This window comes from Capricornis sumatraensis, chromosome 20 (genome assembly GCF_032405125.1).
Source record: "Capricornis sumatraensis isolate serow.1 chromosome 20, serow.2, whole genome shotgun sequence".
NCBI classification, from domain to species: domain Eukaryota; kingdom Metazoa; phylum Chordata; class Mammalia; order Artiodactyla; family Bovidae; genus Capricornis; species Capricornis sumatraensis.
The window spans coordinates 61622980-61639098 of NC_091088.1; the positions used below are offsets into that span (position 1 = coordinate 61622980).

Below are 16119 nucleotides of genomic sequence, written 5' to 3' on the forward strand. Positions count from 1 at the left end.
AAGAATGTATATACAACTGAATCACTTTTCTGTACAGCAGAAAATAACACATTGTAAATGAACTATGCTTGAATTTTTAAAATAAAATTTTTTTAAACTTAAAATCTTGAACACTGAAAAAAGCAAAAGTCAAGGTAGGTGGATGTTAGGCTGAGGCAGACCTGCCTCTGTGACCTTGAGGGGATAGCACATCTCCTTTTCTAGACTCCTTGTCCTTGCCTAGAAAATATGGGGTCTCACATCTGAAGCTTCTCACAAGGTGATTTTTGCCAGAGGCCTGGCATGTGGCGGATGAGGGTGCTGAGGTGAGCCATTGGCCCCTCCGTGACCCCAGTCCCGCTGCATTCCAGGAAATTGCCACCCTCAACGACATAGCCATGGACTTCACCTTGGAGAACTGGGAACAGCTGGGGCAGGGAGACCTGTTCTGGGACACGGCGCTGGACAACTACCAGAGCCTCTTCCTGCTGAGTGAGTGCCACCCCTGCCCTGGGAGTCATCGCCCTGCTCAGGGATCACCCATGGCTCTCTGTCACCTATGGGGTGATCTCCTGGCTCCTGAGCGCCTCAGATCACTGTGCTTAGTTGCCTGATTCTGCAACATCAGTAGTGCCTGGTGACCTTTTTGATTGTCACCACTTCGGAGGAGTGGAGGGTGTACTCCTAGAATCCAGTGGGTGGAGCCCAGGGTGCTGCCACACACTCCAGCATTTCAGGGATTATCCAACCCCAAATGTCAGTACTGCCTGGGAAGAGAAACCTGTGCGTGCCCTCTAGCTCCATCAGCACTTTCCTTTTCCTCAAAGTAGATGAATTCCTCCAGCTGACACTTCAGGGGCTTTGCTGCTTTAAGAAAAACTGCAACCCCTTGACCACTCCCTACCTCTCCCCTGCCTGGCTTGCTCACTGCTCATTTTATGAGTGGGAGCCTCCTGCGGGCAGGAACTCGTGCTGCTCCCTGGTGGAGCCCCTGTGTCTGCAACAGACAGTACTGGCTTTGGGGGCTCAATGAATAGAAGAGGGAGCAGCAGGAGTCAGTGTGTTAGGAACTAGGTCTTGTGCCAGGCCAGCACTTAGAATCCTCTCCTCCAGTCCTCCAGACACTCACCTGTGTGTATTTATTAGATGTGTATTCCTTTCCTGTAGCTGCTTTTACCGATGCCACAAGTGTGGCTGAAAACAACATACCCTGACTCTGACTGTTCTGGAGATGGGTCTGACTGGGCTAAAATCTGGGCATGGGCATAGTTGGTGCCTTCTGAGGGCCGTTGGGGAGAATCTCTTTCCTTGTCCTCTTTCAGCTAAAAGCCAAATGAAACCTACTGGTTGTGCTCATGGCTTCTCATCTTTGAAGTCAGCAATGGCTGTCTCCCTGCTGTAGCATGCATCCCCTGGGATTACAACTCTGTTCCCGCCCTTGAGGAAGTTTGCAGAGGGTAGGAAGCAGGACTGGTCTTTGAGACCCCCAACACACTCTCATCAGGGGGCCTATCTTATGGAGGCCTCTGGTATGTCCAGTCTATGGGAGAATGAGTGAATCATGGATGACTGAGGAGGTACATGACTCTCCCTGGCAACTCTCTTTTATCTCTCAAGAGCTGTTACAGATGCTTTGTGTCCCCAGCCCTGGTGGTCACATCTCTGATCACCCTGGATTGTGACTGGGTCCCTCTCCTCCACTGGGCCAGGAGCCATGCAGAGTTGGATCAGGTGCTGAATAATCATCAGGACAGCCAGGAAGTTCCTGCTCAGCAGCCCGATGGCCCCCCATGGTGATGTCATCTGGTTGGTGACAATGCCTTTCTCTCCCTACAGACCCCCCCAGACCCAACTTGACCTTCCATCTGGATGGTGGGGAAAAGCTGGAGGCCCTGGCGAAAGAAAGCCCAGAGTCAACAGACGCTGGTGAGTGGGCAGCCAGGGCCCCCCCAGGGGAGGGTGGAGGGAGCTCATGGGGTGTGGTCCTTTGTGGGCTCTCTGTCTTTAAGACCTCCATCCTGCCCAGTAGGTCTGCTGGAACATCTCCACCCCCTGCCTCTCAGCTTCACTCTGCCACGCACTGGCGTCAGGTTAGGGAGCCTCGCCCTGCATACCGTATCTCCGTGTATCTCTGTGTTCAGCATGTGGCTATTCTGGTGCCCTTCCTCTGTCCCCTCTGCATCCTTCCAGACTCAGCAAGGCTCAGCATTCCATTCTCTGAATCAGTCTCTCCTCCTTTCTGTCTTGTGCCCCCTGAGCACTGTGGATCTCCTGGTCTACCTATTTCACCTGCCTTCAGGCAGGCCCATCCTTCCTTCCTGGCCCAGCAGATGGCTTGTCTGTTAGTGACTCAAGCCTGGGCCTAAACACTGCTAAGAGCATTCACTCTGCCCTCTCCCAGGCCACAGTTTCTCTGGGGGATCGGTCAGGCAGTCAGGATTCCCGGGTGTGCTGGTTGGGATATCCCTGAAGGGAGAGTCAAGGGCCCTCCCTGGGGTGCCAGCAGCTTTTCTCATTGTTAGACTGTTCACATGAGGACAAGGGCCCCTGAACCAGAGGCCATGGTGTGGGGGCCGCATGGCTCAGTCTCAGCCTGCACCCTAGCTGTCAGCAGGCAACTGTTTTTGGTTCACCACTCGTGAGCGTGGACCTTCTGTAGCCTCCTGTTGAGGCCCTGGCGAAAGAAAGCGCAGAGTCAACAGACACTGGTGAGTGGGCAGCCAGGGCCCCCCCAGGGGAGGGTGGAGGGAGCTCATGGGGTGTGGTCCTTTGTGGGCCCTCTGTCTTTAAGACCTCCAAGTAAAACACAGGTGTTTTACTTGGACACAGGCACCATGGGTTTCCTTTTCTGCCACCTTAACATCCAGGCTGACTCCAAGCTTGTATAGCCACATCCAGATAAGTCCTCCTGTGGTGGCAGTGGTATTGCGTTTTCATCATTTATCCTTCTTTTCCACTGAGTACACTTCTCTAGGAAGTATGCCTTAGCTGATGGGGCTGATGATGGCAAGTACCCCTCTGGAACCTCCATGGCTGCCCAGCACCACCCACACCCCCCCCCTTTTTCTAAATATCTATTTGACTGTGCTGGGTCTTAGTTGTGTCAAGGTCTCCATTGTAGCACATGGAACCTAGTTCCTTGGTCAGGGATTGAACTGGGGTCCCCTGCCTTAGGAGCATGAGTCTTAGCCACTGGGTCACTAAGCAAGTCCCCCAGCTCCCCTTCCTAACACCTCTTGAAGTGGGCTTTTTCCTGTGATGTCAGTACCCACTGGATCACCATGCTGGCCCTGTCTCCTTCATTCCCTTCCCAGTCAGGACTGACTCCGGATGCATCACCTGTTCTTTTTGTTTGCTCTTAGCCTGCAGCTCCTGTCTTTAACTCCCAAGAAACAGGAGACATTTGCACTTGCCCTCTCTTTCAGGCATAGCTGAGACTTCTCCTCTGCCTCAGGACTTCATGGAAGAAGGACTCTTCCAGGAGATTACTGAGACTTTTTCCAAGGATGATCTCTGGAACTCCCATTTGGGAGAAGCCTCTATAGGCCAAAGCTGGTTAGATAGTTTTCTAGGAGATTCAGAAGGTCTTCTAAGGTCTGATATTACCAGTCTGGAGAAATGCAAAAGCTACCAACTCAAGAGCCATGAACTCAAGATAGACCTCAGTCCCGAGTCCCACCTTTCCCCAGGAGTGGGTTCCATGACACCTGATCTCCCTGAAAAGAGCCTGGCACCAGCTGAGTCTCAGGAATGTGGGAATGACTTCAGGTGCTACTCAGACCACAGCCAGCAGGATACCATCCAGAGAGGGGAGAAACCATGTAAGTGCAGTGAGTGTGGGAAGAGCTTCAGCCAGAGTCACCATATGATCCAGCACTGGATTCTTCACAACAGGGAGCATCCCACTGTGCTTCAAGAGTATGAGAAAGATCTCAGCCAGAGTTCCTGCCTTTTCATGCAACCAGTGACTCACACAGGCTACAAATCCTATGTGTGTAACAAGTGCGGGGAAACTTTTAGTCAGAATACACACCTTCTGTGTCATCAGAAAGTTCACACTGAAGAAGAGCCATGGGAGAGTCAAGATGGTGACTGTCCCGCAGATCACAACTCACAGCCTTTTGAGTGTCGTAAACCACACCCAGGTAAAACCTACAGTTGTAACGAATGTGGCCAGAGTTTTAGCCAAACCTTTCATCTCTCTGTGCATCAGAAGACCCATACTCAGAAATGCTACGAATGTGCCAAATGCAAGGCAACCTTCAACTCCAACAGATACCTCCTCCAACATCAGAAAATTCATGCTGCAAAAATGACCACTGAGGATCAGAAGTGTGGCAAGGCCTGCAGGCAGAGCTCCTTTCTTGTCCAACAGCAGTCTGTTCACACTGCAGAGAAGTCTTATAAGTGTGATGAGTGTGGGAAAACCTTTAGCCATAGCCTGTCCCTAAAGATCCACCAGAGGGTTCACAGTGGAGAGAAGCCTTACAAATGCAATGAATGTGGGAAAGCCTTTTACCGGAACAGTCACCTTAGTGAACACCAGAGGGTTCACACGGGTTACAGGCCCCACAAATGTCACAAATGTGTCAGGAGTTTCAGCCGGCCCTCTCACCTGATTCGACACCTGTCCATGCACACTACAGAAAAGCTCTACAGCTGTGCCAAATGCAAGAAGACCTTCAGCTGCAATGAACACCTTGTTCAGCACCAGAAAATCCATGCTGTGGAAACCCTCTATGGATGTCAGGAGTGTGGTGAGCGATTTGTTTGCCGCTCAACCCTAACTTGCCACCAGAGCATTCACGCTAGAGAAAAAGGACTCAGTGAGAGCCGGGAGATCTTTTATGAGAAACCCGAGCACAAAGAGCATCCAGGGATCTGTGGGAAGTGCTTTAAGTGTAACAAATGCGAGAAAACCTTCAGCTGCAGAAAATACCTGACTCAGCACGAGTTGATTCATGCCAGGGTGAAGCCCTTTGAGTGTAACCAGTGTGGGAAAGCCTTTGGGCAAAGTTCACAGCTCATCCGGCACCAGAGGATCCACTCTAGATTGAGATCATACAGATGTGGGGACTGTGGGAAGGCCTTTATCTACAGTACCTCCCTCATCAAACATCAATCCCTCCATGGGATTGAGCACCCCTTTAAATGTAACGAATGTGGAAGGATCTTTAGTCAAAGTGCACGTCTCTTAGAACATCAGTTAATCCACACTACGAAGAAGCCCTTGAAACCTAACAAGTGTGACAAAGTCTTGGCCCACAGTAACCACCTTATTCAGCATCAGGGAACTCAGGCTGGAAAGAAGCCCTTTGAGCAGAATGAATGTGGGGAAATTATCCAGGAGAGCTTGTGCCTTTCTGAGCACCAGGGAGTTTACACAGATGAGAAGCCCTATGCGTGTGGTGACTGTGGGAGAACCTTCAGCCTGGGTGCTCAGCTTGTTTACCACCAGAGAGTTCACACCGGAGAATAGCCTTACATTTGTCAGGAATCCGGGAAAGCCTTCTGGCAGGGCTCGTGCCTTTCTAAGCATCAGAGAGTTCATACCAGGGAGAAGCTTTATGTGTGCGCTAAATGCGGGAAAGCCTTTGCCCAGAAAACAAATCTGATACAGCATGAGACAACTCACACAGGGGAGAAGCCTTATGCTTGTGGTGTGTGTGGGAGAGCCTTTCGCCTTAGGGCCCATCTCAGTCAGCACCAGAGAATTCACACCCAGGAGAAACCACATCAGTCTCAACATTGTCAGAAAGCCTTGTGCTGCTGCTCGGGTCCCAGCTGACAGCAGTGAGTTCAGACTCCAGAGTGGCTGGTAGCAATCCTCCCCATGACCCCTGGGTAGCAGCAGGCTCCCAGACATCTGAGAATGTTCCTCTGAGGCCCAAAGTTGAAACCATCCCAGTGTAAGCCCCTCCCTGCCATGGGTAATTAATCTCTCTGGTAATAAAGATTGATTAGAAAATTTGCACACGTTTCATTAAAACAATGAAAACTGGAGCTTTGGAAGTCAGGTAGACTGGACCCTGTTTACTGAGTTCAGTCCGAGTTCTGCCATCTGCCAGGTGATCTACAGAGAGTCATGGAACCTCTCAGGGATTCAGTATCCTCATCTGTAAGATGGGCACAATCCTAGTTACTACTTCGAAAGACTACTGTGAACATAAATAGATGCAAAGCACTTAGAACCAAGTACCTGTCAGATAGTGAGTACTCACCAGGTGTGAGCCACAAATATGCATCAGATATAACAAATACACTCTTTTACATTAAAACAGATGATTCAGTAACCCTCTATTTGTATTCAACTGCAGTTACTGTTGTTACTAATATTACTCATGGCTTTAATTTTCAAAGTTTTCCTTCAGTATACCCTTGGCTTAATTGTTTCCAAAATGTCAGCACTTTGTTCTTTATTGAAACAAAAAAAAAGTGTAGCCTTTTCCTTCCCTTCATCTCAGGTCTGTCCTAGTACTTTCTTAACTAACCCACAAAAAGCCAAGAAGAATCTGTAACATCTAACATCTCACAGAAAGAATTTTCCACTCCTAGCTTCCCAAACCTCTCAAAAGGATCCCTGCACATCCACATGCTACCTCTTCCCATAGTCTCCCATTTCAAATGGTTGGTTAAATGATGAGACCAAATTTATCATGAAAGTTAAAGCTGTAAAGAGCTGGATTCAGTTATGAAAGCTGCAGTGGATATCACTGTCTCCACATGGTTCACATGATCTATGCAGAAGATGTGCTCGGTGCAAAAATAATGATGCACAGAAATGACTTCTGGAATGTTCCTCCTCCATCATTTGTCCAACCTGGCCACTCACAGGCACTTTACTATAGGCTCCAAGTTGGGGAGCACCAATACTTTAAAGTGCTGCCCTTGCCTTGAGCTTCTGGAATCAAAGGGAAATGAATGGCCTCATTTCATAGAGGAGCGCTCTTTGTTGCCAGGTGATTCCTTGGAATTGGAGCCCTCTCATTCACTGCTCACCGTGTCCAGGCCTGTTCTACAACTGAGTCTCACTTCAGGGAACCACGTGACCAGCTCTTTTGATAGCACCTCCTCGGCTCTGAGCTTTTGTGTCCCACTTGCTACATGATCCAGTCACCTGTTTGCTGAAGCACAAACAATCTTATGAAGATACTGGACTCTGGCACTTTTAATATTCTTTCATATTTTTGTTTTTTTTAATATAAATTTATTTACTTATGGTGCTAAAAAATGTTCAGGAGTCTATGCTCTGGGCCCCTGGGATATTTAAAACCTTGCACCTTGAGTTGTACTGGTTGGTTTATTGAAAATGAGAACTTAGCGGCTGACCACACCAGTGGGGAGTGTACTGGTTTTCAAGTGGCTGAAAACGTCCAACTTCTCCCTGGCTTTTGTATCTGAGCAAGGGGCCTGATACATACCCAAGGGGTGGGGTAGGGGCAGGAACTCAAATTGCTAAGTGTATTCAAGCAAGAGTTTTGACACCAAAGATAGAAGTCAGAGGCCCTGTGGAAAGTTGGCAGCCATTTGTGTGTGTGTGTGTGTGTGTGTGTGTGGTATCTATGTAACTAATAATCTGTGTTCTGTGGACCAGGGTAGAAACGCCTACCCTCACGTTTGAGTGTGTGTTCTCTGATAAAAAGTTTTTGAGTTTCTAAGTGTTCATTGGTTTTCTCAGCTCAATGCCACACACCCGGCCAGGGGCTGGGCATGCACAATCACTAACTGTCGAGTGCTCACAGTTCTGGGAGGAGAGGGCTCCTGATGGTGAAAAGCATCCCATGATGAGATGGTTAATTCTGTTTTTCCAAAGCCCGGGAGGGTCAAGGACAACTAGGGAGCCACTCATTTTCAGTTGTTCGTCAGCACATCATCAACCAGCAATTTTCCATCCTCATTAGTTCTGCCTAATCAGGGAGGAAGTATGGACTGCATGTTGTTTATTCTTTTCTAGTTACAAAGATACAGTTGGGCTCAGGCAAGAGTTGTTGCTAGAATTTAACATTATTTTGCTCTCCTGGTACTTATTTTACTTTCCCTCTCCCCCTTTATCCTCTACTGATGAGAGATACCAGTTTCCCACTCCTGGAAAGGTAGTAAGTCCTCTTTAAAAATAAATCAATTTAAGGGCTTTTTTTTTTTTTTTTTTTTTAAGCTGATCTGAAGGAAAATGTATGGCACACATCTGCAGCTAAAAAATTGGATGGCAATACACTGAGGTTGGGGAACATTCAGCTAAAGCCTTGCATCCTGCCCATGGATAAACCAGATTATGCTATGGCAACCTAGTTGCCAGATCTGATAACTGTGGGTCAGATCACAGTAACTGTTCATTCCCCTCACTAGTGCTTCATGTTCACTGTGGGTTGGCAGGGGTGGGGCTGTATCTGCTCTATCCACCTGACAGACCAGTGTCCCCTTTTGAGTCTGTTGATCCCTCTTGGTCACCCCAGTGAGAAAGTAGCTTTAACGCTGCCTCACTCCAGGACTCCAGACTCTGCACTTTGGGTGGCCATTGCTGTCCATTGAAAATGTGCAAATTTCCATTCATGGCAAGTGATGCTAATCATTCAATCATAGTTGTGGTTGAAAGTTTTTAAGGACATAGACTGAAATTAGTAGACTCTTCAGACAGGCAGTGGCATCTTAGGAGGATGGAAGTTAGCCATTCTGCATAAACCAAGGAGGTGGCATGTGGATACCTAACTGAGAAGTTACTGGTCTGGGAAAATCATACCTATTAAGAGAAACGGTGGTTTCAAGGAGCTGGGGGAAAAGGCAGTTTTACAAAATGCCCACTTAGTAATGGGCAAAGGATCTGAATATAGATTTCTTCAAAGAAGATGCACAAATGGCCAACAAGCACATGAAAGATGTTGAACATAATTAACAAGATGCAAATCCAAACCACAATGAGATGCTTGCTACCCACTAGGATGGCTATAATCCCCCCCCCCAAAAAAAAAACTCATTTCCCTGGTGGTTCAGTGGTTAGGACATGGCACTAACACTGCCCTGGTCTCAGGGTTCAATCCAGGTTGGGGAGCTAAGATCTCAAATGCCGCATGGTGCAGTAAAAAAAAAAAAGAAAAAGATTATTACATGAAGATTTCCTTTTGTGGGGGGTGGGGGGCTTAGAGCATTTAATTGCTTGGTTTTGAAACTTACGGGTAGACTTACCTCTCTGTTGGTAAAGAAAGTCTCAACAAGATAGAAACGAATTGTTCTCTTTGTATCAGAAGCTGTATAAAAGCAAATCCCTGCTGAGTCAGAAAACGTCCTTGTTCAGTAAATATCAGCTGTTACAGAGAAACAGAAAAGAATTGATAAACTCACCAGGAAAATAGCATCACAAGGCTTGGGCCATTCCATTCCGGAGAGATTATTTACACCTGGCATGACAAAAAAGTGAAAGTGTTAGTCACTCAGTTCAATTCAGTCGTTCAGTCGGGTACGACTCCTTGCGACCCCATGGACTGCAGCACACCAGGCTTCTCTGTCCATCACCAACTCCTGGAGTTTACTCAAACTCATGTCCACTGAGTCTGATGCCATCCAACCATCTCATTCTCTGTCGTCCCCTTCTGCCTTCAATCTTTCCCAGCATCAGGATCTTTTCCAATGAGTCAGCTCTTGGCATCAGGTGGCCTAAGTATTGGAGTTTCAGCTTGAACATCAGTCCTTCCAATGAATATTCAGGACTGATTTCCTTTAGGATGGACTTGTTTGATCTCTTTGCAGTCCAAGGGACTCTCAAGAGTCTTCTCCAACACCACAGTTCAAAACCATCAATTCTTTGGTGCTCAGCTTCCTTTGAAGTCTAACTCTCACATCCATACATGACTACTGGAAAAACCATAGCCTTGACTAGAAGGACCTTTGTTGGCAAAGTAATGTCTCTGCTTTTGAATATGCTATCTAGGTTGGTCATAACTTTTCTCCCAAGGAGTAAGCGTCTTTTAATTTCATGGCTGCAATCACTGCAAAATCTACAGTGATTTTGGAGCCCCCCAAAATAAAGTCTGACACTGTTTCCACTGTTTCTCCATCTATTTGCCATGAAGTGGTGGGACCGGATGCCAGTCTTTGTTCTCTGAATTTTGAGCTTTAAGCCAACGTTTTCACTCTCCTCTTTCACTTTTATCAAGAGGCTTTTTAGTTCTTATTCACTTTCTGCCATAAGGGTGGTGTCATCAGCATATCTGAAATTATTGATGTTTCTCCTGGCAATCTTGATTCCAGCTTGGGCTCCTTCTAGCCCAGTGTTTCTTTCTGGCAACGGAAGGAAACACCAACACTGCAGAGTGGTTTGAATCTTTATATTTTAACACTTGCTTCTTACAGCTGCTTTATTTTATATCCCTTGCACAACAACCTACAGGGCAAGCTGCCAAGCACTATGATTCAGAGACTATACAGTGCGCAGGCGCAGGGCGAGATAACCTTTACCTTGACTTATTTACTGCAGCTAAGACTTTGTTTTGGGGAACTTCCTTATCAACTTAGAATCTGTTTTGTCCCAGGGTGTGTTCCTTTTGAGGAATCAGAGAAACATCCTTGTGTGCAAGAAATGTTCTTTTCCCACGGGAACAAACAGGATTCTTAGCTGAACATCTCGTTTGCAAGAATGTTCAGCTCTGGTTGAGAGTCTTGTTTGCAAGCACTTCTCAACCTTCCTTAAACCTAGTTCCCTACACTGGGCAGAACATCTCATTTGCAAGAATGTTCAGCCCTGGTTGAGAGTCTCGTTTGCAAGCACTTCTCAACCTTCCTTAAACCTAGTTCCCTACACTGGGGAGAACATCTCGTTTGCAAGAATGTTCGGCCCTGGTTGAGAGTCTTGTTTGCAAGCACTTCTCAACCTTCTTTATACCTTGTTCCCTACAGTTTCTCATGATGTACTCTGCATATATATAAGTTAAATAAGCAGGGTGACACTATACAGGCTTGATGTCCTCCTTTTCCTATTTGGAACCAGTCTGTTGTTCCATGTCCAGTTCTAACTGTTGCTTCCTGACCTGCATACAGATTTCTCAAGAGGCAGGTCAGGTGGTCTGGTATTCCCATCTCTTTCAGAATTTTCCACAGTTTATTGTGATCCACACAGTCAAAGGGTTTGGCGTAGTCAATAAAGGAGAAATGGATGTTTTTCTGGGACTCCCTTGCTTTTTCTATGATCCAATGGATGTTGGCAATTTGATCTCTGGTTCCTCTGCCTTTTCTAAATCCATCTTGAACATCTGGAACTCCACAGTTCACGTACTGTTGAAGCCTGGCTTGGAGAATTTTGAGCATTACTTTGCTAATGTATGAGATTAGTGCAATTGTACTGTAGTTTGAGCACCCTTTGACATTGCCTTTCTTTAGCATTGGAATGAAAACTGACCCTTTCCAGTCCTGTGGCCACTGCTGAGTTTTCAGAGTTTGCTGGCATATTGAGTGCAGCACTTTCACAGCATCATCTTTCAGGATTTGAAATAGCTCAGTTGGAATTCCATTTCTCCCACTAGCTTTGTTCGTAGTGGTGCTTCCTAAGGCCCATTTGACTTCGTATTCCAGGATGTCTGGCACTAGGTGAGTGATCACACCATCATGATGATCTGGGTCATGAAGATCTTTTTTATACAATTCTGTGTATTCTTGCTACCTCTTCTTAATATCTTCTGCTTTTGTTAGGTCCATACCATTTCTGCCCTTTATTGAGCCCATCTTCGCATGAAATGTTCCCTTGGTATTTCTAATTTTCTTGAAAAGACCTCTAGTCTTTCCCATCCTATTGTTTTCCTCTATTTCTTTGCAGTGATCACTGAGGAAGGCTTTCTTATCTCTCCTTGCTATTCTTTGGAACTCTGCATTCAGATGGGTATATCTTTCCTTTTCTTTTTCTTTGCTTCTTTTCACAGCTATTTGTAAGGCCTCCTCAGACAGCCATTTTCCTTTTTTGCATTTCTTTTTCTTGGGGATGGTCTTGCTCCCTGCCTCCTGTACAATGTCACAAACATCATCCATAGTTCATCAGGCACTCTATCAGATCTAGTCCCTTAAATCTATTTCTCACTTCTACTATATAATCATTCAGTTCAGTCGCTCAGTCGTGTCCGACTCTTTGCAACCCCATGAATCACAGCATGCCAGGCCTCCCTGTCCATCACCAACTCCCAGAGTTCACTCAGACTCACGTCCATCGAGTCAGTGATGCCATCCAGCCATCTCATCCTCTGTCGTCCCCTTCTCCTCCTGCCCCCAATCCCTTCCAGCATCAGAGTCTTTTCCAAAGAGTACTGGTACTCCAGTACTGAAGTTTCAGCTTCATCATCATTCCTTCCAAAGACATCCTAGGGCTGATCTACAGAATGGACTGGTTGGGTCTCCTTGCAGTCCAAGGGATTCTCAAGAGTCTTCTCCAACATCACAGTTCAAAAGCATCAATTCTTCGGCACTCAGCCTTCTTTACAGTCCAACTCACATCCATACATGACCACTGGAAAAACCATAGCCTTGACTAGATGGACCTTAGTCGGCAAAGTAATGTCTCTGCTTTTGAATATGCTATCTAGGTTGGTCATAACTTTTCTCCCAAGGAGTGAGCGTCTTTTAATTTCATGGCTGCAGTCACCCTCTGCAATGATTTTGGAGCCCCCCAAAATAAAGTCTGACACTGTTTCCACTGTTTCCCCATCTATTTGCCATGAAGTGATGGGACCGGATGCCATGATCTTAGTTTTCTGAATGTTGAGCTTTAAGCCAACTTTTTCACTCTCCTCTTTCACTTTCATCAAGAGGCTTTTTAGTTCCTCTTCACTTTCTGCCATAAAGGTGGTATCATCTGCATATCTGAACTTATTGATGTTTCTCCTGGCAATCTTGATTCCAGCTTGTGCTCCTTCCAGCCCAGCGTTTCTCATGATGTACTCTGCATATATATAAGTTAAATAAGCAAGGTGACAATATACAGGCTTGATGTCCTCCTTTTCCTATTTAGAACCAGTCTGTTGTTCCATGTCCAGTTCTAACTGTTGCTTCCTGACCTGCATACAGATTTCTCAAGAGGCAGGTCAGGTGGTCTGGTATTCCCATCTCTTTCAGAATTTTCCACAGTTTATTGTAATCCACACAGTCAAAGGCTTTGGTATAGTCAATAAAGCAGAAATAGACATTTTTCTGGAACTCTCTTGCTTTTTTGATGATGCAGTGGATGTTGGCAATTTGATCTCTGGTTCCTCTGCCTTTTCTAAAACCAGCTTGAACATCAGGAAGTTCACGGTTCACATATTGCTGAAGCCTGGCTTGGAGAATTTTGAGCATTACTTTACTAGCATGTGAGATGACTGCAATTGTGCGGTAGTTTGAGCATTCTTTGGCATTGCCTTTCTTTGGGATTGGAATGAAAACTGGCCTTTTCCAGTCCTGTGGCCACTGCTGAGTTTTCCAAACTTGCTGGCATATTGAGTGCAGCACTTTCACAGCATCATCTTTCAGGATTTGAAACAGCTCCACTGGAATTCCATCACCTCCACTAGCTTTGTTCACAGTGATGCTTTCTAAGGCCCACTTGACTTCACATTCCAGGATGTCTGGCTCTAGATGAGTGATCACACCATTGTGATTATCTGGGTCATGAAGATCTTTTTTGTACAGTTCTGTGTATTCTTGCCACCTCTTAATATCTTCTGCTTCTGTTAGGTTCATACCATTTCTGTCCTTTATCGAGCCCATCTTTGCATGAAATGTTCCCTTGGTATAAGGAACTCCCCAGGTCAGTAGGTGCCCAATATGCTACTGTAGATCAGTGGAGAAATAACTCCGGAGAGAATGAAGGGATGGAGCCAAAGCAAAAACAATACCCAGCTGTGGATGTGACTGGTGATATAAGCAAGGTCTGATGCTGTAAGGAACAATACTGCATATAATCATTAGGAATTTGACTTAGGTCATACTTGAATGGTCTCGTGGTTTTCCCTACTTTCTTCAATTTAAGAGTGAATTTGGCAATAAGGAGTTCATGATCTGAGCCATAGTGCATTCTGTTGGCAAAACTCTATTAGCCTTTGCCCTGCTTCATTCTGTACTCCAAGGCCAAATTTGTCTGTTACTCCAGGTGTTTCTTGACTTCCTACTTTTGCATTCCAGTCCCCTATAAAGAAAAGGACATCTTTTGGGGGTGTTAGTTCTAGAAGGTCTTGTAGGTCTTAATAGAACTGCTCAACTTCAGCTTCTTCAGCATTACTTGTTGGGGCATAGACTTGGATTACCATCATATTGAATGGTTTGCCTTGGAAACGAACAGAGATCATTCTGTTGTTTTTGAGATTGCATCCAAGTACTGCATTTCAGACTCTTTTGTTAGTCGCTCAGTGGTGCCCAACTCCACAACCCCATGGACTGTAGCCCACCAGGTTCCTCTGTCCATAGAATTCTCCAGGCAAGAATACTGAAGAGGGTACTCCCTTCTCCAGAAGATCTTCCCCACCTATGGGTCAAATCCAGGTCTCCTGAATTGCAGGAGGATTCTTTACTGTCTGAGCCTCCAGGGAAGTCCCCTTATGACGAAGAGTGAGACAAAAAGTAACGCAAGCTTCAGCTTTGTATTATTGACTGTGTGGATCACAATAAACTGTGGAAAATTCTGAAAGAGATGGGAATAGCAGACCACCTGACCTGCCTCTTTAGAAACCTCTATGCAGGTCAGGAAGCAACAGTTAGAACTGGACATGGAACAACAGACTGGTTCTAAATAGGAAATGGAGTACATCAAGGCTGTATATTGTCACCCTGCTTATTTAACTTCTATATATGCAGAGTACATCATGAGAAACGCTGGGCTGGAAGAAGCACAAGCTGGAATCAAGATTGCCAGGAGAAATATCAATAATCTCAGATATGCAGATGATACCACCTTTATGGCAGAAAGTGAAGAGGAACTAAAAAGCCTCTTGATGAAAGTGAAAGAGGAGAGTGAAAACGTTGGCTTAAAGCTCAACATTCAGAAAACGAAGATCATGGCATCCGGTCCCATCACTTCATGGCAAACAGATGGAGAAACAGTGGAAACAGTGTCAGACTTTATTTTTTGGGACTCCAAAATCACTGCAGATGGTGACTGCAGCCATGAAATTAAAAGACGCTTACTCCTTGGGAGAAAAGTTATGACCAACCTAGATAGCATATTCAAAAGCAGACACATTACTTTGCCAACAAAGGTCCTTCTAGTCAAGGCTATGGTTTTTCCAGTGGTCATGTATGGATGTAAGATTTGGACTGTGAAGAAAGCTGAGCGCCGAAGAATTGATGCTTTTAAACTGTGGTGTTGGAGAAGACTCTTGAGAATCCCTTGGACTGCAAGGAGATCCAACCAGTCCATCCTAAAGGAGACCAGTCCTGGGTGTTCATTGGAAGGACTGATGCTAAAGCTGAAACCCCAATACTCTGGCCACCTCATGCAGAGTTGGCTCACTGGAAAAGACCCTGATGTTGGGAGGGTTTGGGGGCAGGAGAAGAGGAAGACAGAGAGTGAGATGGCTGGATGGCATCACCAACTCGATGGGCATAAGTTTGAGTAAACTCCAGGAGTTGGTGATGGACAGGGAGGCCTGGCGTGCTGTGATTCATGGGGTCGCAAAGAGCCGGACACGACTGAGTGACTGAACTGAACTGAATAGAGACAGATTTATTACTAAACATTTACTAATTACTTTCCTTAGAAAATAAGCTTAGAAACTAAACCTAAGCTGGTTCAACACCATTTAATTCAGCCAATGAGTCCCTAAACCAAGAATGAATAAACAGCTCTGGATTACCCTCCACTCCTCTCTTGAGCCTGTTTCCCCACTGGAGTCAGGAAGAATACTGGATAGGAGTCTCAGAACTGCCAGCGCGTCCCGCCTACTCCAGCGTCATTGGCTCCCACCGGAGGTCTTGCCCCACTTTCCAGCATTCCAGTCAATCCCCGCTCTATAACCACGCCTCAAAACCCCGCCCCGCCTCTCATCCCGCCCCTCGTCCAGCCTAAGGACCGGTTCCAAGCCCGCCACAGTTGCCACCGGCTTCTCACGCCCCTTTATCCTTCTAGATAGCCTAAGACCCCGAGATTGCCCGGAGCCGCTCTTCTGGCCAAAGACCGAGAGGACACAATGAATGTTA

At 46.2% G+C, this 16119-nt stretch overlaps 1 protein-coding gene across 1 annotated transcript; it reads left to right on the forward strand.

The window, feature by feature from the left end:
* The first annotated feature begins 377 nt into the window (after nucleotides 1-377).
* Nucleotides 378-5976, forward strand: ZNF473 (zinc finger protein 473). Its single transcript, XM_068992555.1, is given in 3 exon segments — nucleotides 378-471; nucleotides 1816-1905; nucleotides 3405-5976. Coding segments are annotated over 3 exon segments (2547 nt in total). The 3' UTR covers nucleotides 5768-5976.
* The last annotated feature ends 10143 nt before the right edge of the window (nucleotides 5977-16119 follow it).